Here is a 27,842-nt window from a genome sequence, read left to right as displayed (position 1 = left end):
CGTGAAGGTGATGAGCACAAGACTGCCTTCCGCACGAAGTATGGACATTATGAGTATTTGGTCATGCCTTTCGGGTTAACCAATGCCCCGGTAACTTTTATGAGTCTCATGAATGATATCTTTTGACCATTTCTGGACAAGTTCGTGATTATTTAGCTGGATGATATTCTGGTATTTAGTGCTTTAATTGATGAGCACAAAAAGCATCTACATGCAGTTTTCCAGGTTTTACAAGATAATGCACTTTTAGTCAACCCAAAAAAGAGTGAATTTTTCAAGGCATCACTAGAGTACCTCGGGCACATCATTTCAACTGAAGGCTTTTCTGTTGATCCTAAGAAGATACAAGTTATTCAAGATTGGCCGACACCACAAAATATCCATCGTTTTTGGGTCTTGCCAATTTTTATCACAGGAAGGTCTTTAAGTTTTCAGAAATTGCAGCACCTTTGACAGAGGTTTTGAAATCAGCACTTGCTTTCCGATGGACAGATGATGCTTCTCATGCCTTTGATAAGCTAAAGGTGGCATTGACGACAACTCCGGTAATGGCAATCGCAGACCCCAATCTTCCTTTTGAAGTTATGACAGATGCTTCTGATCTTGCAACTGGCGCAGTTCTCATTCCAACAGAATTTCCTGAATTCTGTAACCTTGATCCTCAGATCAGAATCAAGGGTCTTAACTTGATTTCAAATTCAGTGGGTGATTTGAGTGAATTTTTCCTGAACTGGTCACATCGTCTTTTCTTCAAACTGACGAAGAAGATTAAGTCTTGGTCATAGTCTGATTCAGGGTTTGAGTCTGGAAAGGTTCTCCCTGAACTAACTTTCTCGAAGGGTAATGTTTCAATTACTACTTTATTGAATTTCATTCATTGAGTATTTTGCTTAATTGAATTTAAAACTACTCATGAATTCCTATGAGGAATAAATTAATCATTTATCTAAAATTCCGACTTCGATAGTTTTTCTGAATTTTCTCATTACCATCCTAGAGAATATGAAACGGTAGAATTTTCTCTCACAAAGTATTTACTTATTCATTTACCAATATTCATGGGATTTAAACATAGGATTAAAGAGAACTCTTATTTTGATATAAAAATTCTGTAAGCCGAGCCATCGCCTTTGACAGTCATAAACATTCAGCAATTCAAAAACGTTATCCAGTGTATGATAAGAAATTCTTGGCAATTGTTCATGCTTATTGAGCCTGGAAACATTATCTTCTGGGAGCAGATTCTGTTGTGAAGACAGATCATCATTCCTTAAAGTATATTTTCACCCAACCAGTTATGAATGCACGATAAGGCAGATGGGTGGAGTATCTGACAAACTTCCATATGACTATTGAATATGTTCCTGGCCTTTCCAATGTGGTTGCCGATGCTCTTAGCCGAATGCCTCAAGCCTTAGCAATGGCGATTTCTACAGTTCAAATCGACATTCCAGCAGCTTTTGTGGATCATTATGCAGATGATCGAGATTTTGCAAATGCTTTTCAAGTGATTACGACTCCACACTCTAGTCCTTCTGATTTGAAGATTTATGGAGCTTATTCTCTTGTCCATGGATTATTATATTATCAAGATCGCATTTGTGTCCCTCATAACCCAAGTATGTGTAAACTCTTGATAAAGGAACATCATGAGGTTCCTTATGCAACTCATCCTGGTATCAACAAGACATATCGGTTGCTGACAACTTCTTATTATTGGCCTCAAATGAAGCAAGATGTTATAAAGTTTCTTACAGCATGTTTTTCTTGTCAACAAATGAAAGCCAGTAGACAAGCTCCAACTGGTCTTCTACAACCACTTCCAGTACCAAATGAACGTTGGGAAAGTATCAGTATGGATTTCATTACATCTTTACCTTGTTCTTCGAAAGGTAATACACAGATAATGGTGGTGGTCTACAGATTGTCCAAGATGGCACATTTTATACCATGCAAGAAGACAGCTCAAGCTCTGGATATTGCTTCATTATTTCTTCCGTACATTTTCAAGATACATGGGTTGCCAAAGTCCGTTATTTCAGATCGAGATCCTAAGTTTACAGGACATTTTTGGACTTCACTTTTTAAGTCACTTGGCACAAATCATGCACAGACAGATGGCCAAACTGAAAGAGTTAATCAAATTCTTGAAGAGATGCTTCGACGTTATATTCAGTCTCGCATTATCTACCATTGATGGAATTTGCTTACAATAATTCTCATCACACAGCAATAGGAATGAGTCCTTTTCAAGCCGCTTATGGTCATACACCAATTGTACCATCAAACTTTGTTCTTCAACACAAGGTGGCATTAGCAGATCAGTTAGTTCAAGAAATGCAAGATGTTCTTCTTCAAGTTTGAGATCAGATGATTCAAGTTCAAGAACAATATCAATAAGGAGCTAACCGACATCGCCAACATGATGAATTCAAAGAAGGTGACATGGTTCTTTTATTCATGGCTCCTCATCGATATAAAACAGTGAAATCAATTTTTCCAAAGTTGCAACCACGTTACTATGGTCCTTTTCGGATTATTAAGAAAAATTCTCCTTTGAGTTATAAGTTGGAGTTACCACTTTCATGGGGAAAGATTCATCCAACTTTTCACATATCATGGATCAAGAAATTTGTACAAGTTCAAGTAGATTCTTTAGAGTGGTTACAAGTGCACCATATTCCTCTGGCATGCTTTTTATGAGTATTGTAGGTGCATATTTATCTCTAATCTTAGCATCTATTCCATCTATCTGGGTCATGATGCTTTCATTTTACTGACAAATTGAGCCAAAGACTCCTTACTCCTATTCCAGATATTTCAGAAGAGATTGAAGATGAGCATATGATCTTAATCCCAAAAAAGATTCTTGATGTACGACAAAAAAGATTCTTGATGTATGACAGAAAGAAACTCGATAGAAGATTATTACAGAATTCTTAGTACAATGGAAAGACTTGGATGATTCAGATTCAACTTGGCAAAGTGATGAAGATCTATGACAGTACCCAAAATTACTTCAAGAGTTCTGTCGCCAACAACAGTCACTTATATAACCATGGATCTTATTTTAAGTGGGAGGGAATGTCACGATTGTGACTTAATTACCCTTAATTACTCTTAATCATTGAAAGGACACCAGTGAAGGATCACACCTTGTCCCATGGGTCATCATCAAAGGACACGTCTCTTCAAAGGGACACATCTATTGATTAAAGGACACACCTCTACGTCCAAAAGACATAACTATTCATTCAAGAGTCACACCCTTTCATCAGGGATGTGCCTCTTCATTTGTATCTCTTCGGGCCCTATTTAACAAGGCCTTGTGTCTCAATGCAAACAACTCAGCTTTCCGCTCTATAATTATCTTTAGTTCTTGTATTCAATTTTAATCATGTCTTAATAGACTAGGAAGACCTCTCGCTGAGACTGCCAGTGTGCTGTTGTTGCCGCTGTGCCATCTATCTCCGACATCTCGATCCTGCGGCCGAGCCTCGCTATATATGCAAAGAAAGGGGCATCCAAAGTCTCCACCCGATCTGTGGGATCATGCCACATCCACTCTCCATGGTCCCATTGCAAACGCATGAGTGGTTGGCACTCCCAAATCCATAACCGCCAAAATCTCTCCCTAGCCACCTTGGCCAGTGCTGGATCTATGTGCCATGCACGTGCCCGAAAACCAATCACCCTCACCCTCTACAAGTTTAGATTTTGGCGAAGGCCATCAGCAGGCGACTTCAGCCTTCCCTCCCAGACTTGATCTATGACACTAAAACTGGTTTTGTTCAGGATCGGAGTATTTTGGACAACATCTTTACCTTTTGGGAGGCGACAGCTTTGGCCAGGAAGCAGGACCTCATTGTGCTACTCCCTGACTTTGAGAAAGCTTATGATAGGGTGGATTGGAGCTTTCTAGAGGGCACTATGAACCGGATGGGATTCCCCATGGAGTGGATTTGTGTAGTCTCAGGACTTTATTCAGCATCTCATAGCCAGGTTCTCATTCAGGTCGCCTGAGGCAACAGATTCCCCCTTTCCTACTCGGTTCGACAAGGCTGTCCTCTGGCACCTTACCTCTTTCTATTTGTTACCGAGGCCATGAGTAGTGCTCTCTCTACCTAGGAGACTGGACTTCAAGGATTGCACCTTCCCCTGCGCACGCAGGAGGATCTGCTAAACTCAGAGTTCGTAGACGACACATCAACCTACCTTGCTGGAGATGTTAGGAATCTCCAGAGATTCGCGGAGGCGATAGAGATTTTCTGCTGTGCAGTAGGAGCACATATCAACTGGCACAAGTCGTGTGGTTTTTGGGTAGGCTCATCACCCACCCCGACTTGACGACCAGTTGAGGCTTTCCAGTGGATCTTGAGGGGCACTCTAGTCTGATACCTAGGTTGTCAGGTTGGCATTGATATCTCTCCCGAGCAGCAGCTTGCTCCACTTCTTCTGAGTATTCGGAAGAAGCTTCTCTACTAGAGCTCGGTGAGGCTATCCCTAGCAAGCATAGTGGTGGTGGCGAACCAGGTATTGCTTGCCACCATGTGGTACATCACCTCGTGCTGGGCCTTTTCTCGGGCTTGTTTTGGCCATGTACGACGTTTGATTTGGAACTTCTTGTGGGTCGAAAGTGATGGGAGGCCAGCTAGGGCCAAGGTGGCATGGAAAGTGATCATTCAGCCACGTAACAGAGGGGGGCTAGGTCTCATTGATCCAACTATATAGTGCCGTGCCTTGTTGGGCAAGTTGATTGTCAAAGGACTCCAACCCGATGAGCCTTGGAAGGACTTTCTCTTGGCCCACTTCGAGCGTTGAAGGCTCGTGGCCGCAGAGTACTAGATGGATCTTCATAAAGATGCGAGCCCGTGGTTTTAGTCCTGCCTTTGAGGACAGATTCAAAGCCAGTCTACTTCGTGCTTGGGATCATCAGCCCTCAGATAGCTTGTTCCAGTGGCCTCAGAGGAGTAGCTTCGGTAGCCTTTGATCAGGACTCCCCTGATCCATTTACCCAGTGGCCACATGCTAGGGGCCGGACCGCACATATCCTGGGGCGCCTTGAGCATGGGACCAGCCAGGTCTCTTGGAGATTGGGTTGCACACATGCAGTTACCTCAGGAGGAGCAGGAGAGAGGCCTGACAGGGATCCGGGGTAGAGATAGGCTCAGCATCGACATTGACTCAGCTATTCCTCCGAAGTGGCTGACTCCTACTCCAGAACCCCCCCCCCCCCCCCCCCCCCCCCCCCCCGCGCCGATGTGGCTAAGCGTGTTCACCAGACACGATATTCTTGTGGCGGTCTATGGAGCAGATGAGGATAGTTGTCTGCTCAATCTCCCTAGAAAAGTGATGGGTCTCCACTGCTGGATCTCCAATCTATCACCACCCTCCTTGGGAATCAAATGTATCAAGCCCTCTGTAAGCCTCTCTGGCATGGCACCTGTGAGCATAATCTCATTGAAGGCAGCGCGAAGGCCACCTTCGATGAGGTCCCAATGGCGAAGAAAGAGAGAAGCAAGAAGCCCATCCGCCCCCAGGCATTGCCCCTTGGTAATGCCTTCACCGCCTCCACCAGTTGCTCTGCAGTGAAAGGAGTCAATAAGAAAGACCAAAGGGAGGGGGGAACCACCTCTCTCGTGTGTCTCCAGACTCTCGCGCCCATCCATGACTTGGGGGGATAATGGGGCACCAGTGAGAAGAGACTGGAAGAAATCCGTGGCAATGGCTCTTACCTGCGGGGGATTGAAAACAATAACTCCAACCTGGCCACGTAGCCTGCAAATACCGTCTCTCCTCCTGTGAGGGCCGGCTATCTCAAAAAAAGTCTCCGGTAACTCTATTAGCGGCCTGAGTATAAAATGAGGCCCTGGCATGGTATCTATACTCCACCCTTCTCTCCTCAATGGACCGAATCTCCGTGCGGGCAACAGCGATCTGACTATCAATCCACAGGCTATCCGAGGAACTGTCCTGAAGACGTTGTAAAGAGGCTAGGCCCCTCCTCAGACTCCTCTCCTGCTCTCGAAATCCCTCCAATCTACTCTGAGCTGCCTCCTGCAAGAAAATACTGACCTCCCCAAGGCCCTCATCCAAAGTGCACATTGCAAATCCTGAGGAAAAGTCCAGACCCGCCCATATCTACTCAATCCGGCTACAAATCTCAGGGTCCTGAATGTGGCTGTCTGGAATCTTGGAGCTCGCATGTCTATCATGCCTCCATGGGTCCTCAAGGGACAAAATAACTGGGGCATGATCCGCCTATCTAATCAAGAAAAGCTAAGACTCCCAGGGCTGCGCCCAAACTCTGGAATATGCCAAGGGACCTATCCCCTAAGAATCAGTATCATCTCCTCCCATGCAGAGTACTCCACCCCAGAGACAGTGGCCCACCTACAACTCTGTCCTCTGCTGCCTCTATCATGTTGAAGTCACCGCCCATGCACCAAAAATCAGCCTGGGGAAGGGCCTGTCGGACAGTGCTCCAAAAGATAGCTCTACCTGCAACTGCATTCGGGGCATAAATGTTGAGGAAGCCAACGCTATCCTCTCCAATCAGAATGGTAACCCACTAAGCACGTCCTAAAACTATGACTCCTGATCCCACAGACGGTAGAAGCTGCTCACTGACAAAGAGACACGCCTCCCTGCGTCCCTGAAGGGCCGAAGGATGGAGACCAAAAAGTATGCCTCCTACCTGGTAGAATCTTCCCGCAGTGGCAGGTACGCCCCTTAGTAAGATGGTGCTCCTGGAGGAAAAGAATGTCGATAGATCCCCCGCCATAGCACGATGCAGCCCTCCTCTAAGGACGCCTCGTCTCTGAAAGCACTGAGGCCTGAATGTTCCATGAGACAATCCTCATATCAACCTCTGTGTGAGGCGGAACTACCGGAACCGCCCTCCACTCGAAGAGTCTTGGGCGAGGGCTTAAGACGGGGAATAGTCACAATCTGTCCTGGCTCCTAATGCGGAGTCGCACCAAGTGGGCGTGGATCCTGCCCTCCATGTACTGCCACTTTGCCCGAGCATGAGAGTATGCATACTCCGTGCTCCATTGATCACAATGGAGGTATCTGTAAGAAGGGGAGAGAGGGAGGTATGCATGAACACAAAAAGCAGCACCTCTAGGCTAGAGGTCACCATCTCCCCTCCCTGGTCTCTGTGGGCTAATCCACCAAGCTCCATCCTGGCAGTAAGAACATTGGTGATCCGGAGATCTTACACATGATGCAATAGCTCAACTGTCTGATCTTGTATGGTAGCGGCCACCGACTCTGGATCCCACTCTGTCTCGGGGGCTACGCTCAAGGGGAAAGAGAAGATCATCGCGCCATTCTCTGGCGTAGAGGGTTTGGAGTGGTGGAAGACCACACATACCCGAATAGGGGCTATGGTCTCCTCGAACCTTTCTGTCTCTTCCGCCGTCGGAAGACACTGGAAGAAACTATAATCCACAAGCTGCCCCAAGATCTTGGGGGGCCCGCCTAGGGACTCAGGTGGGAGAGCCCTCACTGGTAAGGCCGCAATGGTCATCTCCACCGGCTCTAAGAAGCGATGAATCAGGCGGAGTCGCGATGAGGAATCGACTGCCACCGTGCAAAGAAGGCATGGATCGTACGTAGTGCAACGGGGCTCAACTACATGACAAGATCAGACGCCGCTGGAAAGTCGAACTCAACCTGGTAGTAGCCACGTCCCAAAGGATGAATATTTGCGATCGTTGCTGGCACACCTAGGAGGCTAGCCTGAAGAAGATCTCTGAGTTGGCCACGCGCGGGGCGGCTACCGACAATCTTGCATACCAGAGTGGAGGCCTCTAGGGATGCGACAGTCGTAGCGAGATGCTGCAGGTCCGCTTCGGAAAACGAAAGGCAGGTAATAGTGGCCTTGGTCGGGGGAGACAAAGCGGCTGCCATGGAGTCCTCCTGGGGGCGAAGACTAGAAGAGGCCGAAACTTGCCGAGACAATGAAGAAATAACCACAACCTGGGGGTGTTGCCGGAGAGACAAGGACGGGCTAGAGATGGTGGAGAAGAGAGGAAAGGAAGGGGTGGAGGGCGCAGAAAGGAAAAGAAAAGAAAAAGAAAAAAGGAAAAAGGAAAAAAAAAAGAGAAAAAAGAAAAGAAAAGAAAAGAAGAAGAAGAAGGAAAGAAAGAAAGAGAGAGAGAGAGAGAGAGAGAGAGAGAGAAGAAGAAAGAAAAGAAAAGAAAAAGAAAAAAGAAAAAAGAAAAAGAAGAGGAAGAAAAAAGAAAAAAAACGAAAAAAGAAAAAGAAAAGAAAGAAAATAAAAAGAAGAAAGAAAGAAAAAAACGGCTACGGGAGAGGGGGGTGCGCGCACACGGAGAGGGGGAGGGAAGCGAACGGAGGAGAGGCTACCGGCTACCGGAGAGAGAGAGGGGGGGGGGGGGGGGGCGAAGAAGGAAGGGGGGGGAGAGGCGAATGCAGCACCACAGGAAGGGGGGAGACAGCAGGTCGTGCCACGACGGAACCTTCGAAAATTACGTGGCCTCAGTTGGCCATAATTCGGTCCAGTTGTGAGCATCTCATAGCACTGTAAGGACTTTCTAGTCTAATTATATTTATAAAATATAATTGAAGACTTAGTACTGAAAGTTAAGACAATCGAGAGGAAAGTTGAGTGTCATTGCCCCAAGATAGGGGTCATTCTTTTTTTTTTTTCCGAGAAAAGATCCTTTCATTAGTTATGTAAAAAACGCCCGTAGGGCTACAAAAGAGATCTCTCCTGCTCCTAACAGAGAGAAGAGCAGTGAATACATCATGGCAGCCCGGGAGACTCTCCCTAGGTGCTGCAAAATACAAACATCAGTCTAAAGGACTGAACGGCTAAATCATACAATGGGGGGGGGGAAGAGCCAAACAGGAGGCCTGTAGTGCCAACGGGGGGATCCCGTGTGTAGGGTGTAGAACGGGCCGCAGCGCCAAGTGGTATGAAAGGCCTGGCGCCGTAAGATCGCCTCATCCGAGTCTCCCCGGATGCGGTCGTACTGTCCTCGCAGGGTGTGGATCAACTCCTGCCAAATCCCTCGAACAGTCTCTGCTGGTGGCTCCAATCTCCCCTCAAAGGCCGTGAAGCACCGGGCCCTCCAGGTGAACCAGATGGTGAGGCTGCTGAGGAGCTCCCATCGTAAATCCCTCTCCTGTGTCCAGCTGGCGGACGAGTAATCCGGTGCCGGAACCAGGCGAGGCTGGCCCCTAATAAAGCGGATGGCCTGATTGCCCTGCTCCATCTCATAGCCCATAGCAGGCCCTGACGAAGTCGACCAAGCAGCGGCACCCCACGTAAACATACCCTCTGGAGAGAGGGGGGCCAGAATACGCAGCATCCGCAGCCAAATCTGCTGAGCCTGAGGGCAGTCCCAAAGGCAATGTCGCTGTGTCTCCATAGGGTGGCCGCATCGGACGCAGGCCGCCGGGAGACCGCTGTAAACAAGCCAAGTGCCAACTGCTGAGCCCCTGTGGGCGACCAGCCACTGAAAAGCCGAGATCCTGCGGGCCTGTCGACTAGCCCAGAGCCGAGCCCAGAAATCCTCCAGGAACTCCTGTGATAGTCCCTGCAATCGCCAATGCCCCGATGCCGCTGGAGAAACCGTCCTCCTCGCCGTCAAGATATGCCGTCCCAGCCGAACAGTATACTGGAAAAATGTGATCTCTGTGGCCTCAAGGGATGCATAAGGATCATGCCACTCGTACTCTCCGGGGTCCCACTGCAGCCGGGCCAAGGGGCGCGCTGCATATGCCCATATGCGCCAATCCGGGAGCACGTCAGCAGGGTCGGGGTCAATATGCCACTTCCGAGAAGCGGCAGCCACTACCCGAATCCTCTGAAAGGTGCACTCTGCAACCAAAGGCGACTCCACCTCCACTCTCTGGAGTCGGCCCTCATCCTGAATCTCATAATAGAGGCATCTGCCATCCTCAGTGCTAGCTCTGACAGCAATCAGGATCTCCAACTGTGTGAAGGCACCCATCCACCGTGGGGCCACTGGCTCGAGAGGTGTGAACCACTCCTCTGTAAGTGCCTCCCGAATATCATCCCTCATAATCAACCCCCCTCTGAAGTGACTCAGCCTCTCCACCTGGGTCGCCTCTGGTAGACTGCAGAAAGCCTGCCAGTCTCCAAAACTACGAGCTGGGCCTGCCGCTAAAGGTCCCCAGGCTAGACGAGGCCGAGAACCCAGCATATGACCCTGCTCTGTACGAACCGTTGGGCTCCAGATGAGCGGCTGCCTGGCCCGCTCCTCAACACAAGACGGAGGCCGCTGAGAGAGCCCCGGTCTCAGTAGCTCCCAAGCTCGCAGGATACTCAAAGCAAATCTGTCCTCCCATCCTCTACTGAGGCCTGTCCTCCTCATCTCTATGAATATCCAGCGAATCTCTGGTGCCCAAGTACCCCCTGCAGGAGGCGCCCGGGCCTGCAGTCGCTGCAAGAGGAGCTCTTTCCAACGCTCAGCGCCTGGAAGCAACCCCCGAACAATAAGCTTCCCCAATAAGGCTCTACTCTGATCGACTGGATCTATAATGCCCAAACCGCCCTGAGCCAACGGAAGTGTAATAACTGCCCATGCAACCTTTGCCCGGGCTGGCTGACCGTCCCGCCCAGACCACAGAAAGTTCCTGATCAGCCTCTGTACCTGGCTGATGCAAGAGCTCGAGAAAATCCAGCAAGACGTAATGTACCACATAGTCGCTAACAGCACCTGATTTGCCACCACCACCCTCCCAGCCAAGGATAGTCGAGCTGTACTCCAATACAATAGCTTCTTCCGAATGCTCAGAAGAAGCGGGGCAATCTGCTGCTCGGGTGACAAATCGAGGCCAATCTGGCATCCCAAATACCGCACTGCTGTGCCGGAAGGAATCCATCTAAAACCGGGGTCCGGACTCCATGCCGGAGTGGGAGCACTACTGATCCAAAAGGCCACTGTCTTGCGCCAATTGATCAATGCTCCCGAAGCTGCACTAAAAACCTGGAGCGACTGCTCTGCCCGAATAAGATTGGCCTCTTGGCCATGCAAAAATAAGCCCGTGTCGTCTGCAAACTCTGCATCAAGCAAATCCTCCCCCCGGACTGGGAGCTGAAGTCCTCTCAAACCAACCTCCTCTGCCGTCAAATACATACTCATAGCCTCCGCAAAGAAGAGAAAAAGGAAAGGGGCGAGAGGACACCCCTGACGGACTGATCTGGTCAGCTCAAAACTCGGCCCCCGACCTCCTGCAATCAGCACCTGGCTGCGAGCTGTGGAATACAAAGCTGCCACCCCTCTGATCCATCCTGGCTCAAAGCCCAGGCGCAGCATAGTGCCCTCTAAGAATCCCCAATCAACTCTATCGTATGCCTTCTCAAAATCGAGAAGCATCACGACCAAGTCCTCGCCAAGAAACCTAGCTCGGGCCGTCGCCTCCCAAAAAGTAAAGATGTTGTCAAGGATACTGCGCTCCTTGACAAATCCTGTCTGAGTAGCATGAATCAACTCCCCCAGGAAGGGCTGGATCCTCAAACTCAAGGCCTTTGCCAAGACCTTGTATACAGTATTGAGGATCGTAATAGGCCTCCAATGCCGAATGTCATCCGATACTCCCTCCCCCTTGGGGATAAGATAGATCAAGCCCTCTGAAAAGCTCTGCGGCATCACCCCAGTGTCCAAAACATGCTGAAAGCCCCTGCGGAGGCCTGGCCCCAAAAGGTCCCAATAGCGCATAAAAAAGGCCGGCGTCAGTCCGTCCTCCCCTGGGCAACTATGTCGCGGCAGGACCCTCAAGGCCTCGGCAAGCTCAATCTCTGACAGAGGCGCACCTAGAACTGTGCGCATATGGTCTGTGACCCTCCTCTGCACATGGGCCCACACTGTCTGTCTGCATACATCTCGATCCTCAGTGGCTGGCTCCGCTGAAAGCAAGTCACGATAAAAAGCAGTGGCAATGGCTCTGATCTCCCCGAGCTCAGTAGCTATCGATCCATCCGGTCTACCAAGCTGGCGAACCCCTGCTCGCGCATGACGGGGTCCAGTGATCTCAAAAAACTCCCCAGTCACTCTATCACCAAGCTGCGTCCACTGAGAGGCCTGACGACGATAATAAAACTCATGTCTTTGCTCCTCTGCCTCTCTAACCTCCTGGCGTGCCTGGCTCAGCTGGGACGCCACCCACTCACATGCAGGCTGCTGCTCCTGAAGGCGCTGTAGCGAAGCAAGGCTGCGTCTCAGCCGTTGCTCCCGCTCGCGAATCTCTCCCAGTCGTGTCAAAGCTGCAGCGTGAAGAAAAGAGCTAAGATCAATGAGTCCCTGGGCACACTGGCCCGCTGCATCCTGGTCAGAGCACTGACTATCATGCCAGATCCTCTCAATGTCCTCAGCGAGACTGGGGTCTGCAAGTACCCTCTCTGGGATCCTCAACTGCAAGCTGGGCTCCCGTGTCCCCTCCTCCAAAGTCAGTATAACTGGCGCATGATCTGAAAATGAGGTGCCAGCAAGAATGCCGACGGAGCCCCCTCGCTCCCCCAACCAATCGCCCACATAAAAGCGATCAATCCGAGATAGATTAGTCCCTCCCTGCCGGCGATCCGACCGAGAGAAACTAAGACTGTCCTGAGACCGGGAGAAAGCCCCATGCTGCCATGCATCAATGATCCTCAATGTCATACAAAACCGGTCCCAAGCTGCAAGCTCCGTGCCGTGCACTGTAACATGACTGCCTCCCACCCTATCTGCCGGGTCCTCAAGCATGTTGAAGTCTCCCCCAACACACCAATGTGCGGCCTCTGGCAATGCATCTGTAACCTGAGTCCAGAACTCTGCTCTGGCACTAGCGTGATTGGGCGCATAGATGTTGAGCACACCCAATAGCTCATCATGCATCCTCAGAATGACATACTGTGCTCTACCAGGCACAATGATCCCTCGATCCACAATAGATGTTGAGCACACCCAATAGCTCATCATGTATCCTCAGAATGACATACTGTGCTCTACCAGGCACAATGATCCCTCGATCCACAATGGCCTGCCGCCATGCATCTGCAATAACCATGCATACTCCTCCCTGTCCTCCCAAAGGACCAAACCCTGCAGACCAGAAAGTATCCCATCTACCAGGCATCACCGAACCATATCTCCGGATCCTGCTCTCACCCAAGTGATGCTCCTGCATCATCAGAATGTCAATGCTGCCACCAACCAGGCATCTCTGTAGCTCCTGCCTCAAGCAGCCTCGATAGCGTATAAAGTGTGCTCCGCCAAGGCCCTGTACATTCCATGAGATGATCCTCATGGATGTCCTACTGAGGTGGAGGCTGTCTCAGCCGTGCGGCGGGCCTTCGCAAGCGGCTTGGATGGAGAGTAGTCCCCATCCGAACGGCTGCGAGTCTGCCCACCCGGTGTACTGCAAGTATCCCGGATCAGGCGCCAGTGGCTGTGACCCATGACGACTGCCTCCTGCTCGGACATAGTAACCTCGTGAATACTCACATATCCTGGGTCGCGTGCCAAATCTGCAACTATGCGCACGACCAAATGCCGAATCCCGGATGTATCCACTCCCTCGGGATCCAAGACAAAATGAGCCAACTCCCAAAGTCGGCCTAGCACATCTGTAACCTCCAAGTCGCTCATGTGGTGAGAAAACTCAACTGCCTGAGTCTTCAACGTGCTGAGAGCGAGCTCTAGAGTCCACTCCCGATCACAAGGTCCACATAGAGGGAACGAGAAGGCCACCGCTGAGTCTAGTGCCTCCTCCCCGCGGGCCGGGGGTATCACTACATGCACTCGGATGGGTGCTGGCTCATGGGGGCCCTCTGCTCCAAAAAGCCGTGTAAAGGTATAATCAAACGCCGCCGAGCGCTGTCGAATGCCGAGACGACTCAGCCGACTGCGGATAGATGAAATCCGTGAGGCCCTAATCGGCATAGGTCTCCTCTGTGATGCTCGAGCGAGGTCAGTGCTCAGCGCCCTCCGGACTGCAGGTGAGCGCCAAGGAGCTGCCAGAACCTCCCGGGAAGGCGAGGCGGGCGGAGGGGGAGGAGGGGGAGGCGAGGGAGGAGGAGAGGGAGCCGCTGCCGAGGCCGGAGCGGGGACGGGAGGAGGCGAAGGTGGAAGCGAGGCGGTGGGAGGGGATGGGTGTGGGGGAGGTGAAGGAGGGGGAGCTGGCATCTCCTGGTCCTCGGTCGCTGCAGGGGTCTCCTCCTGAAGGGGAGCAAATCTGTTCCTCACGGGAACCCAGTGAGGCTGAGACTGTTGCTGCTGCTGCAGCGGTACCGGGGCGTGCTGCTGTGGCTGTCTCCCTCGACGGCGCCCCTGTCCAGGCTGCCACTCCGAGGTCTCTGTGGCCTGAGCAGGTGTCCCTGAGGCAACCTGCCGAGCCGAATCTGTGGGCGGGCCATCCGTGGCCTGCTGCTGTGGTGAGGGCCGAGGTCTCCTGCGAGGGCAGGCCTTGGCCAAATGACCGACCTGCCTGCAAATGAAGCACTGGTTCGGGAGCCCCGAGAACTCCACTCTCTGATCAATCCACCCCCCCCCTATCCTAGGTAGCTGAATGACCTTAGGAAGGGAGGAGATGTCAGATACCAACACTCTGACCGAAGGTAGCCCAGCTGCTCTGGCCACCACTGAAGCTGCTGAGGGGCCCGTCTCAAGAACCGAGCCCACCAATGCTCCGAGCCTGGAGAGGAGCGGAAGATACTCCCGGCGGAGACCAGGGAAACAAACTGTAATATGGAAGAGGCGCTCTCCCTGCTCCGCCGCAGCTGGGTCAAATCCATGCTGCCAAGGCCTGAAGAAAGCCCGAGCACCCCTGATATCCAGAGGACTCATGGCAAGGACCTTGGCAACGCTCTGGGCAGCCTCGAACTCGATCTGATAATGTCCCCGGCCCAAGAGCTGTACATCAAGGATCTTGCCCACATCTGCAAGAAGGCGAGCCTGAAGTAGATCCCTGATCTCCCCTCTGCTGGGGCGAGTGCCGACTATACGGCAGATGGTGGAGTGAGCCTGAAGGCGTTCCACCTCTGCGGTGAGGCTCGCTTCCTCTTCCGGCGAAAGAGAAAGCCTGATGGGGATGACCTCGGGGGCGGGCGAGGGGGCTGCGGAAGAGTCCCTCTGAGGCGAGGCGGGAGGAGTCTCCATCAGAGTCTGAAGCTCAAGCGAAGGCGAGGCGAAAGCGAAAAACCCCAGCAAGAAGCGGGCTGCACACCAAGAGGCGGAAGACGGATGACGAAGAGGAAAAAAAAAACCACAAACCCCCAAGGGGGGGAAGGCAGCGCGACAGAGGAGGGAAGGGGGGGGGCGGCGAACGCGAGAAGGAGAGGGGGGGGGGGCGCTGCTGAATGGAGGCGGGCGAGATGAGAGCGAGGCGGCGGGGGGGTCAGCAGGCGGAAGCGGGGGGGGGGATGGCGAGCAGGTGGGAGAGGCGGCAGCGGGGGGGGGGGGGAACAGGCGGAAGCGGGGGGGGATGGCGAGCAGGCAGCAGCGGGGGGGGCAGGCGCAATGGCGCAGAGGGGAGGGGGCGAAACAGGCGAGAAGGGGGGGGCGGCGCAGCAGCGAGGTAGGAGAGGGGGGGCGCAGCGGCAAAAGGGGGGGGGGGGGGGAACGAAGGTGCGCAGAGCTAGGGGGGGGCGGGAGCTTCAGCGAGCGGGCAAGGACTGTGTGTAGATAGGGGTCATTCTTATATAGAGCCCAAAGAGGTACAAGTGAAGAATCACAACCGAAATGCAAGGGTGTGGCTCTTGATCAAAAAGTTACGTTCTTTTAGTCAACAGATATCTCGGTGTGTCTTTAGGGCTTTAGATAAGACAATCGTGAACAAGGGGGAGGGGCCATGGGACACTATGATAAAGTCTCTCTCTTTCTCTTGCAATCCCTTCACCTACTCACTCACATAAGCAATAAGCATGCCTCTTTGCCAGGCATAATCATTTTTTTCAGCAATTGAAGCATGCCTTGTGCTTGTGTTCAAATTAAATCAATCCTATTACATTGGCTAAAGTGGAAAGCATCAATGAAGAGACAACCCCTCATCAAATGGATAAACCACCAAGAAATCATGTGCCAAAACTGACAGGTGGGAATCTTTGCTACTACTAGCAGCCGTCTTGGAATCAACCTCCTGCTGACCCTCTCTGTAATGAGCCTCCCGAGTCCCAAATTAGAAATATCCATTCTTCCTCTCTTCTGGAACTACAGTAAGTTCTCAAAGTGTCCCCATGGTGTGAATGCCATATATCAATGCCATGATGAGGAAAAAACTGGTGTCTACTCTGCTGATGCAAATCTCATCTTTGAATGAGACCGGTATGATCAGCTCAACTGCAAGCACAAGTTTTGTATATAGCATGTTAAGCTGTTTAATTTACTGAAAACAAATAGCTAAGCCAGTCAGCTCAAGACAAATTAGCCCCATGAATCACGAGATTCTAATTAACTAAAAGCTATGCAGCGGGAAAAAAACTACCTCCACTAACTAAAGCCTCAAATCAAGTGCAATAAAAAACCATGAGTCACCTCTTTTGCCTCCGTAATGGGGAGCTGTATCCCAAAACTCGTCCCGCATCCGCCTCAGTTGTGACCTTGTGATCGGTTCCGTATGCTTCCAAGGCTTTGGTTTTTTCAACTTCTTCCCCTGGCCTGCAATGTAAAACACATCTAATATATTGAGATTCTCTCAAAAAAGAAACTCTAAAAACCAAATACATGATATCACTGAAAGACATGACACATGCACTTCTAGGTACTCTCAAACTAAGTGCAAAAATAACCTAACAGTTCAATGTTTGTTCAATACTGATTCTTAGCCCGCTGATTTCTCAAGGTCTCTCCACCCATGCCATGGTGGAGGTGGTAGGACCATGTTCTCAATTGTGGGTTCGATAGACCTGTGACGGTCCACATTCAGAGGGTTCTCTTAGTTCAAACTTCCTTGTACCTTGGCTAATGTACACGAAATACAGGAGGGGGCACTCCAAGTGCTCTATATGGCATAGATAGCAAACTTGCATAACATCCTACACCAACACAAGTGCAAGGCCCTATGGCCGGACACCAAGCATTTTTGTGAGCCCTTGTCCAGGGATAAGTCACGAGTGTCCTGACAAGGGGTAGTCGGGGTTTGTGTCGTGCTTGCCCACACACGTCAATGTCGTGCCCGTCCCCCGCACACGTCAGTGTCGTGCCAGCATGAACGTCAAAGACAACAAGGTAGCAGATGCATTATCTTGGAGACCCCTGAGCCTTGCGGTTTCTATGGGTTACCTTATGGATTTCACTTTGATGAAGGATCTTTATGCTACCAAAGAGGATTTCAAACATGTCTTGGAACAAGATTGCAGAATAGAGATTTGGTGAAGGGTTTCTTATGAAGTTATGTGTGATGAGGCCAAAGTAATGGAAGAGTGCCATGCTCCTCCCTACATGGGACATAGAGACACCTTTGGAGAGCTACTTTTTATTGACCTAGTATGAGAAAGGACATTGAGTTATATGTTCGAGAATGGTTTTGTCAAATGGTCTAGTTTTGATCGACAAAAGCTAGCAAGATTATTGCACCCATTGAATGTTCTATGGTAGAGTATTGCTATGGATTTACCTTTAAGTCAGGAAATGGAAATCATGGTATATGAACCTTTTTCAAGATACCAAGAAGATCAACCATGTATGTCATCGGTTGGACCTTTCAAATCATGGTATATGAACCTTTTTCAAGATACCAAGAAGATCAACCATGTATGTCATCGGTTGAACCTTTCAAATCATTGGAGAATATATAATGTTTTCCATGACAGTTAATTGAAACCATTTACAGGTTACCCCCAGAGGAACTTGTTTTGAAGGATCCACCAGGGGTGGAAGAGTCAGAACAGATTGAGTTTCATTTTGTGAGAAAAAGAGGAAGGACAATGGTCAAAAAATTCCTCTTGGAATTCAAGAATTATTTGCTATTGGATACCAAATGGATCCCAGAGACGTACTTCAAGAACTATCCAGGTATACTTCGACCTTATGAGGAAGCGGTTGGTCCAGATGTATTTGAAGTACAAATATGGATGTCTTGCGATGAAGATAGATTCAAGAGGGAGGGATTGTGTCCAGATGTATTTGAAGTACAGGTATGGATGTCTTGCGATGAAGATAGTTTCAAGAGGAAGGGATTGTGCCTCTAGCCCTCTTCATTGTATATATATATTGGACTAGAATTGATCATTATTCTACTTATAATGGTTACTTGGACATGCTCTAGTTGGGTGGCAACGATGCCCGATAGCCCAAGGAGCAAGATTTGTATATGGGACGCAATGATGCCAAATGACCCATTGACAACAACGATGCCAAAATGAGATTTGTATATGGGAGGCAACGATGCCAAATGACCCATTGGACGGCAACGATGCCAGATATCTTGGACTTCACAGTCGGGCGGTCATTGCGACCAGATGGCCTAGATAACCGTATTGGACTTCGCATTCGGGCGGTCATTGCGACCAGATGGCCCAAGTGATTGTATTGGATTTCGCACTCACGCGATCATTGCGACTAGATGGACCAGGTGACTGTATTGGACTTCGCAGTCGATGCCACAATGAGATTTGTATATGGGAGGCAACGATTGCAAATGACCCATTGGACGGCAACGATGCCAGATATCTTGGACTTCGCAGTTGGGTGGTCATTGCGACTAGATGGCCCAGATAACTGTAATGGACTTCGCAGTTGGGCGGTCATTGTGACCAGATGGCCTAGGTGATTGTATTGGATGTTGCACTCAGGCGGTCATTGCGACCAGATGGACCAGGTGACTATTGGATTTCGCAATCGGATGATCATTGCGATCAGATGGCCCAGATAACTGTATTGGATTTCATAGTCGGTCAGTCAATGCAACCAGATGGCCCAGATGACTATGCAAGAATTCTCGGGCAGTCCTAGTGACCAGACTGCCTTGAGCGAGAGTCTAAGAGGTTCCCCTCAAGAACCAGGTGGCTCAGCACGGTTTCGATGAAACCAAGTAGGACAATCCATGAACGGGAGGATCATTACTTGTGCACTGCATACTGATGTATGTTTGAATTTCTTTCACTTTGTGTGTTGTTTTTTATGTGTGGACAATGCTTGGATTTATGGCATGTGATAGTCCACTGGGCTCTAGACTACCTGGCCAGTACATGGAATACCCAGTAGACGCGAATGATGCATACTTGTTTGTTGACTAGCTTATATCTAGTTTTTGCAAAAGGTAAGTATGCATTTATTATATCTATCACATGTGTACCATCAAGAACAAGGACGTCGGTCAAAGAAAAGGCATAGAGATGTTGCCAGACGGGTAGAAGGCACCACATAATGGGAAAGACCAGATGCACAAGCTCACCAAATGGGGCTAGTACCTTGAAAACATATGGATGTACTGTTGGAATTAGGGTTGCAGGAAAGCGCACACAGCTTGGAGAAGAAGAAGCAAGAATGCACACAACACAAAGTGTATTAGATTGTGTCAATGTACAAAGATAAGTTAGCCCTAGAATGATAGGCGTATATACAAGCCGAGGGAAAAAACCTCCTAAAGAGGGAAAAAGTGCCCCGGCGGTCCTAAGTGTGTTCACACACATCACTGCCTATATATATGGCAACAAATCCCCCCTGGCTAGGATGAATCTTGGATGTTCAGCCCATCGTGGCCAGGACAGAGAGATGGTAGTCTCTAGTCTAGAGGTGCCGCTCTTTGTGTTCATGCGTACCTCTGCGACGGTACCTCTTCCCCCCTCTTACATATATACCTATACTATGATTGATGGAGTCCGGAGCATGCATATGCGCGTGCTGGTATAGAGTGGCACCACATGGAGGACAAGATTAGTGCCCACTTGGCGCGCCTTCGCCCCCGCACAAATTGTGCTTATTCCCCGTCTAAACCCTCGAGGAGTCGTCTTGCCTCTTTACAGTGGCTGCAAGAGAGGTCCCCGGATAGCCAATGGATTGAGAGTCAGCTAGCCGCCGCTCGCACAGAGATTAGATCCATAGAGGAGAGGAGGATGGAGTACAGGTATCATGCTAGGGCCTCTTTCTAGACATAGGCAAGCGACAGAGTCACAGGGGATTTCTTTGAGATAGCTGGACCCCACATGAGGAGAGATGGTATTCGCAAGTTGCGTGGCCAAGATGGAGCTATTGTTTCAGATCCCCCACCAGGTGAGAGCCATCGCCACAGACTCCTCATTGGTGACCCAACATCTTCACAGGTGGTGGACGCACGCAAGAGAGTCTAGCGGCATACAAGGGAGGTGGTTCCCCCTTCTCTTCGATCTTTTTTATTGACACCATTTACGATTGAGGAGTCGGCAGAGGCAGTGACGGCACTTCCCAGGGGTAGACGGGCTTCCAATCTCCTTTCTTCGCCATTGGGACCTCATGGAAGGCGGCCTTTGAGCTGCCTTAAATGAGATTATGATTACAGGTGCCATGCCAGAGAGGCACTCAAAGGGCTTGATTCCCAAGGAGGGTGGTGATAGATTGGAGATCCGGCAGTGGAGACCCATCACTCTCCCAAGGCCATCACCAGGAGACTTCAGCCTTTTCTCCCAGACTTGATCCACGACACTCAGACTGGCTTTGTTCAGGATAGGAGCATCTTGGACATCATCTTTACCTTCTGGGTGGCGACAACTTCACCCAGAATGTGGGAGCAAGACCTCATTGTGCTTCTCCTAGATTTCGAGAAAGCATATGCAGCGATTGATCCAGAACTTCTTATGGGCTGGTAGTGGTGGGAGGCCAACCAGGGCCAAGGTGGCATGGCAAGTGATCATTCAGCCACGTAGCAGAGGGGGCTTGGCCTCATCGATCCTACTATTCAGAGTCGTGCCCTGCTGGGCAAGTTGATTATCAGAGGACTCCTTCCCGATGGTGAGCCCTAGAAGGATTTCTTATTGGCCCAGATTTTAGCCCGCACTCCGAGCCTAGGGGGCCTGTGGCCGCAGAGTACCTGATGGATATTCATAGAGATGCGAGCCCGTGGTTTTAGCCCAGCTTTTGAAGATAGATTCGCAGCCAGTTTACTTCAAGCTTTGGATCATCTAAGGCCAGCCCTCAGACAGATAGTACCAGTGGCCGCAAAGAAGCGGCTTTAGTAGCCTTTGGTCTGGAACCCCTGATCTGTTTACCCAGTGGCCACATGTTAGGGGTCTGACCGCATGTATCCTGGGAAGCCTTGAGCATGGGACCAGCCAAGTCTCTTGGAGATTGGATTGCACACAGGCAGTTACCACTGGAGGAGCAGAAGAGAGGCTTGACAGGGATTTGGGGTCAAGATAGACTCAGTATCGGCATTGACTCAGCCATCCCTCAGGAGTGGCAGTCACCTATTCCAGATCCCCCCCCCCCCCCCCCCCCCCCCCCCAGTTTGGCTAGGAGTGTTTACCAAACACGATATCCTCGTGGCGATCCACGGAGCAAATGAGGACAACGGTCGGCTCACTTTTTCTATTGGATTCCAGGGCAGACTAGAGAGATCAAAGCTTCCCTTGGAGGATTTCAGAGGCTGCACCTTGCAGAGGGTGAGGGTGATCAGTTTCCCGGCACAGAAATGGCACATAGATCTAGCACCGGCCAAGGTGGCCAGGGAGAGACTATAGCGGCTATGGATTTGGGAGTGCCGACCTCTCACACAGCTGCAGTGGGACCCAGCAAAGTGGACTTGGCATGATCCTGCGGATCGGGAGGAGACTCTGGATGCCCCCTTCTTTGTATATACAGCGCGGCTAGGCCGCAGGATCCGGATGCCTGAGATAGATGGCACACCGACAGCAACAGCACATTGGCAGTCACAAGGTCACAACGCTTCCTTTCAAATTTCTGGAAGAGGCTCTGGGATAGCTTTCGGCCTAGAAAGATCACACTCTTTCTTTGGCTGGTGGCACACAAGAGTTTGGCAGTCGGTACTTGGCTCGTAATTGGAGGTTGTCAGCGGCTTTGTTCGTGGTGCAACCACCATCAAGAGTCTTAGCGACATTGCCTTCGGGATTGCCCGAAGGCTCAACAAATTTGACAACGAATTCTCCGCATCTTCACTATGGACAGGGCCATTGACCCGGATCATCACTTGGGGCATTGTCGCTTGGGCCACACAGGCTAGTGCAATCAGGGCTTATGAGGAGGATAGGGGAGGACAAGCCCTTCACATTTCTCACCATTGTATTGCAGCAGAACCAGTCACAACCCTTCCTACAGGTGCCTGGCGGCCAGGCTCATGCCAGAGATGGAAGATTTGCAGTAGCATCGCAACCTGGTACATTTGGCGTGGTAGATGCAGCGAGGCCATCAAGGGTACCCACACTCCGCCGGCCGAGACCATCAAGAGCATATGGCTTGATATCATTGACACCCTCCGCGGTAAGTGGGGGAAGTTACATGGAGGTTCTGACTACATGCGGAAGCGGCGGGAAGCCTTCTTGAGACTTTGGAGGTCAGGCCCTTCCTCACAGATAGAGACAGTGACCCGATTTGGCATTACACACCACCTGTGTGGTTGTCCCCCACCCCCGCCACCCCCCCCCCTCGGCCCGGCAAACCCCCTGTATAAGATAGCCTTCTTCTCATAGAGCGGCTAGCCGAAGAAGAAGCATCTCTTCCCCTTATGACTACTTGTTACCCGCCCTTATATGAGGCGAGTTTGCATTTAGCCCTTCGTGGTTGTACATTTGCGGCTGTTTTTTTCTTTAACTAATTGAAGGATCTTTTTCCCGAGAAAAAAAAAAAAGGAAATGCAAAACAAGAACTTTGGACTAAAGTTGAGTAATATTTTACTATTAAAAAGACCAAAAACAAAGTAAAAATGCAAAAGCATCACTTTTTGGCAAAAAGCAAGGCTTCTCCAAGTATAAAAGAAGCAAGAGTCTCTTTTGAGCATCAAGTTGAAGAAGAACCTCTTCATCACGTTGCCATCTTCATTGAAGCCGGGAGATCATCTTCTCCATCATCATCTACTTGATCATGAATCAAATCATGGAATTTTTCATCGTTGCCCGTTGATTCAAGGGTGTCTCCATCAACTGTTAGGCCACGTCATCACCTATCCGTACGACTGTATGGATCTATACAGTAATACGGGATTGTACAGAAATGTACGGAGCTGTATAGACTGAAAAATTCAGAAATCCTAAATTGCTCCAAAAACTCTTAAAACTGCTTTTTGGAGGTTTTTATCCCCCAAAAACCATTAAAACAGGTTTTATATTAGTTTTCTTGCCAGAAAGAGCTTTTCCATGGTTTCCTTCATCAACAAGAATATAGGAGTTGTAGAGATTACTCATGGGATGTATCATTTTGGGCATCTCCAAAATACGTGTGTGTGGATGGGCTTTGGATGCCCAAAAGATCAAGAATGTACAAGCTTTGGAAATGGGGGATTAGAACCAAGTGTTCGTAGCATGGTCCATACACTCGAGACGGTTTCTTGGACACAGAAACGGGTTTTGGAGTTGGAGTGTCAAGTGGAAAGTATGTATGGTGAACTCTTGAGAATTTGGGGGAGATCGAGCAATGAAACAGGTTTCTACATGGTGCTTACATGTATTTCTCATGTGGTGAAACACAAAGAGATCATCTCCTAAATTTTAGGAAAAGTTGCTATTTTTGGCGATCTCCGATGGAATTTCCGTTCATGTAATTACCTCCGGAATTCGACAAAGATCGAGTATTGCCAAAGCACCGATGTGAAATTAGCTATCATCTAGGATATTTTTAGAGCTAAAGATTGTGGAATTTTTGGCCTTTGGATTTTGGACATGTGGCAGATAAGAGGATAAAAGTGAGACAAGTGTCCTCACACTTGTCAATTCAACTCTACACATGGCATTGTAGCATTTTCTTGCTTATTTGAACATGAGAGAGTTATCACTTGGGCGAGTTTGAGCTTCAAGCAGGTTTTTGGAGGCTATGAACTCTGATTTTTCTCCATTTCTCTTCATTTCTAAACCCACCATAGCCATATCCAGCTTGGGGAAGATGATTTTCACTACTCTACACCATCTTGCATACCCCGGATGGCTGTTTTTCAGTAAAACAGTCCTAAAGCTTGCTGAAATTTCTAGTTTTACGTGATATACAGGCTGTTATACTAGTTTATGCGCTCATGGATGAGCCATATGAGCTGGTTTTGGCACTCATGGTGGATGCGACATACAAGCTTTTATACACGTTTATGAGCTCATGAATGAGCCACATGGGCTGGTTTACAGGTTTATGAGTTTATGGATGAGCCACATGGCCTGGTTTACAGGTTTATGTGCTCGTGGAAGAGCCATATGGGTTGTCATACAAGTTTATGCGCATATGGAAGAGCCATGTGGACTGTTATACATGTTTGTGTGCCTATGGAAGGACATGTTAGATAGCCATATTGGATGAAGGACAGGTTTATGATTGTATATGGATAATCTGGCATCTTCCAGGAAGGCTTGAGCCTCAAAGCTTGTACATGTTATATTTCTCCTTGGATAATGAAATACTCCACGGGGGAGGTCAGCCCATTCCGGCCTCTATGTGGTGTCAGTTGTGCAACTTTTATTTTCAGCTTTGTGGATTGTTTAATGGCTGTGATTGGAATTGGACTTGGATTAGGATCTGGATTTGAACTTGGACTTGGATTTAGACTTGGACTTGGATTCATTGGATTTAGATTCATTGGACTTGGATTCATTGGATTATCTGGTACTAGTTCGGTGAGAGCTTCTTGTGGGTCATCCTTGTGGTGTGCTCGGCATCAGAGATCTTCCACATCGACATCAACATTGACATCGACTTGGATATCCTACATCGACATATCTGTTTGTTTTGTATTCATTGATTGTATTGATCCTAGCCAACCTGCCTCGACATCGACATCGACTTGGATATCCTACATCGCCATATTTGTTTGTTTTGTATTCATTGATTGTATTGATCCTGGCCAACATGCCCGTGGATTGCTCCTAAATAGATTCCTGAAAGGGGGTGGGTCATGTTCCCCGCTCAGTGTGGTGTATTGTGCAAGATCCCTATTCCCTTCTCTCTCTCCCCTCTCTCTCTATCTTTATCTCTTGGTCACATGGTTGAGTCTGTCACTGCACTCCCCACTGGGCTTACACCTCACACTCGTCACTTTACCTCTCCACTTGTCATTATAGCTTTTATTGCCATTCTAGCTCATGAGAGCCACAAATCTATAAATTGGATCCCTCTGTCTTTATTTCAGCAGGCTCTGTTGCTACAAATTAGCCTCTACCATGTTGGTTGCTCACATTCTTGTCTACAACACTCTATGGAGAGTCTCCACACTATTTCACTTTCCTCTACAAAATGATACTCTACCTCTCTAGCTTTTCTATGGCGGTATTCTTGCTATTTCAAGTGTACTAGCCGATGTACTGGGTTTATCGACCATTTTACTTGTACCAATCACTGTACCTACTATATTGCCGTTGTACCTTCTTTACCAACCACCGTACTTGCTGTGACAACCATTGTACCTACTATACCAACCACTATAACTGTTGTACTGCCAATGTACCTACTGTACCAGCTTCTATACTTGTTGTACCAACCGTACCAGATGCCCTAAATGCTGTACCAGCCTGATGTACCTCTGCTCGTGCCTATGGCCTAATGTATGGCATAATGCAACGAAGCACCCCTGAAGTGTGCTGAACCAGTCATGTGAAAAAAGCTGGGATGTACACGTGTAGAACACTTGCACCTATGTGCTAGGGTTTGAAAGAAGAGCGCGGCAAAATCATACATACAACACATACGAGTCCTAAACTACTGCTCTGTATTATGTACAAGAAAGAAGTAATACAACTAGAATTCAAGTACAAGATGTGGCTGAGAAAGAAGACGTCATATCACAGCCCTATGACCTAGTAAATACTTCTAGCTAGCACTTAGCCTATAGAGAAACGCCCTATGAAGTCTTCCCAACACTACGGAACGTAGATGAATATGACAATTTGGCTACCCACGTATATATATATATATATATGCACCAATGCTCCTAGTCGGCCAATAGTATTGCTGCCCGGCTAGTTGTACCCGACAACTACGTCATCAATGCCATGTCACTGCCACATCATCACTACCACGTGTCACATGTGTTGTCCAACCCTATCCATCAATTGCTATCTGATGTGTGGCTCTAGCCTACATACTCATAGGTGTGTCACATTCTCTCCTACTTGCATTGCAACTGTCCTCTCAACTACACGGTGTTCATATAAAGTGCCCTTCCATAAAAGGAAAAAATCCAAGCAAAGCTAATACCCCACATCCCAAACACTATGAGACCACTTTGTGTCCACTGCAAAGGCTCACATTCAGTCCTCGCCACAACAGCACGAAGACCTACAAAGGACCTGCGCACTCCCCGTCTATCCAACTGTCCATACAGACCTCGGAATATCCTCCAGTAGCCCACAAGAAGAACAATCCAAAGAATGGCCAAGCAAAACTCTGCGGTCCCCAACCACTAATGCATCAACTCAGATGGAGCACAAGAACTGCTTGCACCAACTCCAATGCACCCCAAAGGAAGGAAGCAAAACCAAGAACAATACTCCTTAGAAACGTTGCACCAAATCTATATACATCAACACTACTCCGCAACTGTATGTCTAAACCACCCATGTCATGTCAAACATACTTCAAGAAATACATCATCCGCGCTGATACACTAAAGTCAAAACATCGATCGTTTTCTGTACAGTTGTCAGTAACCAAGAAATCTATGTACTGTGAAGATACACCAACTAGCCTATCCTCGCAAGGTGAAGATAAATCAGATGCCATGTCCTCTTGTGGTGCCTCCATGACATCAAACATTGAAGATACTCCACCCAATGCAAATGGCAGTTGAGAAGAGTCCTCATGAACGACCCCAGAAACTGAAGCAACCACCACACAAGCCAAAGATTCTTCACTGAGTGCAAACGGCGAATCTAAAGACTCTCTCTCAAAGACCTGGCTGAAAACTTCCTTTGTTCGTACTTGTGGCATGATGCAATGAAGCACCCTAGGGTGTGTGCTCGACCAGGGAAATTAAAAAAGCTGAGACGCGCACACATGCATCTCCTTCACCCTATGGTAAGCCTTCTCCTCAGACTACTACTACGTTTCCGAAGAAGCCTTCTTCTCGGATTGCTCCTCTAAGGTCCTCGAACAATTCAACGTGATGTGCATGCTGGAGTCAAAATAAAAGCACTGCCATCTTGGCACAACACTCTTCAGGGGTGAGGCGAGTCACTCAGACTCCCCCTACTTGCCTTGTCCTTACCATCCTTGGCCTTGGACTGGCTACCTTTGTCTTTGCCTTTCTGTTGCTCCTGTTGTTGTTGAGTCCTAGACTTCAAACTCTCCTACGTCTGGAGGGGGTTGTGTCAAGACAAACCGCATCTGTAAGATCATGGGGTCCGTCTACACGACTGTCTACATGCAAAGGAGGTTTCAAACCATCAACAAATCAATCAACCTACTCCGACCATTGGACAGTCCTTGGGAACATGAGCAAAAAGCTTCCAAAAACGAGTGCGAGTCGGTTATTGATTCCACTTGTTTCTCCATAGAATGCTCCCACTATTTCTTCAATTCACGCTCATAATCTACGAGAATAAACTTCTTCAAGACTACCTTGTGGCGGTTATCCCAACAAGTCACAGAGTGGTGCCTAAGGTGGTCTTCTCACAAGAAAGCAGCATCCATCAAAGCTGTATGCACCAAATGGAGCTGAAAGGTACTTGAACCACCTGCTGCTAGTGGTAGCCATCTCGCGGGTCCAATTGGTGCCGACTTCTTCGTCCATCTTCTCATTGAACT

General features: G+C 49.0%; 1 protein-coding gene across 1 annotated transcript in view; it reads right to left on the bottom strand.

Annotated features, from left to right (window-relative positions):
* LOC147642246 (uncharacterized) overlaps nt 1-27,842 on the bottom strand; it is a 40,014-nt gene that overhangs the window by 1,950 nt on the left and 10,222 nt on the right. The window contains exon 2 of the mRNA XM_086804377.1: nt 16,512-16,634. Coding sequence (XP_086660503.1) covers nt 16,512-16,634 — 123 coding nt within the window. The remainder of the gene's footprint in view (nt 1-16,511; nt 16,635-27,842) is intronic.

Source organism: Cibotium barometz, chromosome 1 (assembly GCF_041138505.1).
Source record: "Cibotium barometz isolate CiBa-2024 chromosome 1, ASM4113850v1, whole genome shotgun sequence".
Taxonomy (NCBI): Eukaryota; Viridiplantae; Streptophyta; class Polypodiopsida; order Cyatheales; family Cibotiaceae; genus Cibotium; species Cibotium barometz.
Note: the sequence above shows the minus strand (reverse complement) of the source record. Positions and strands in the feature narration are given on the sequence as shown.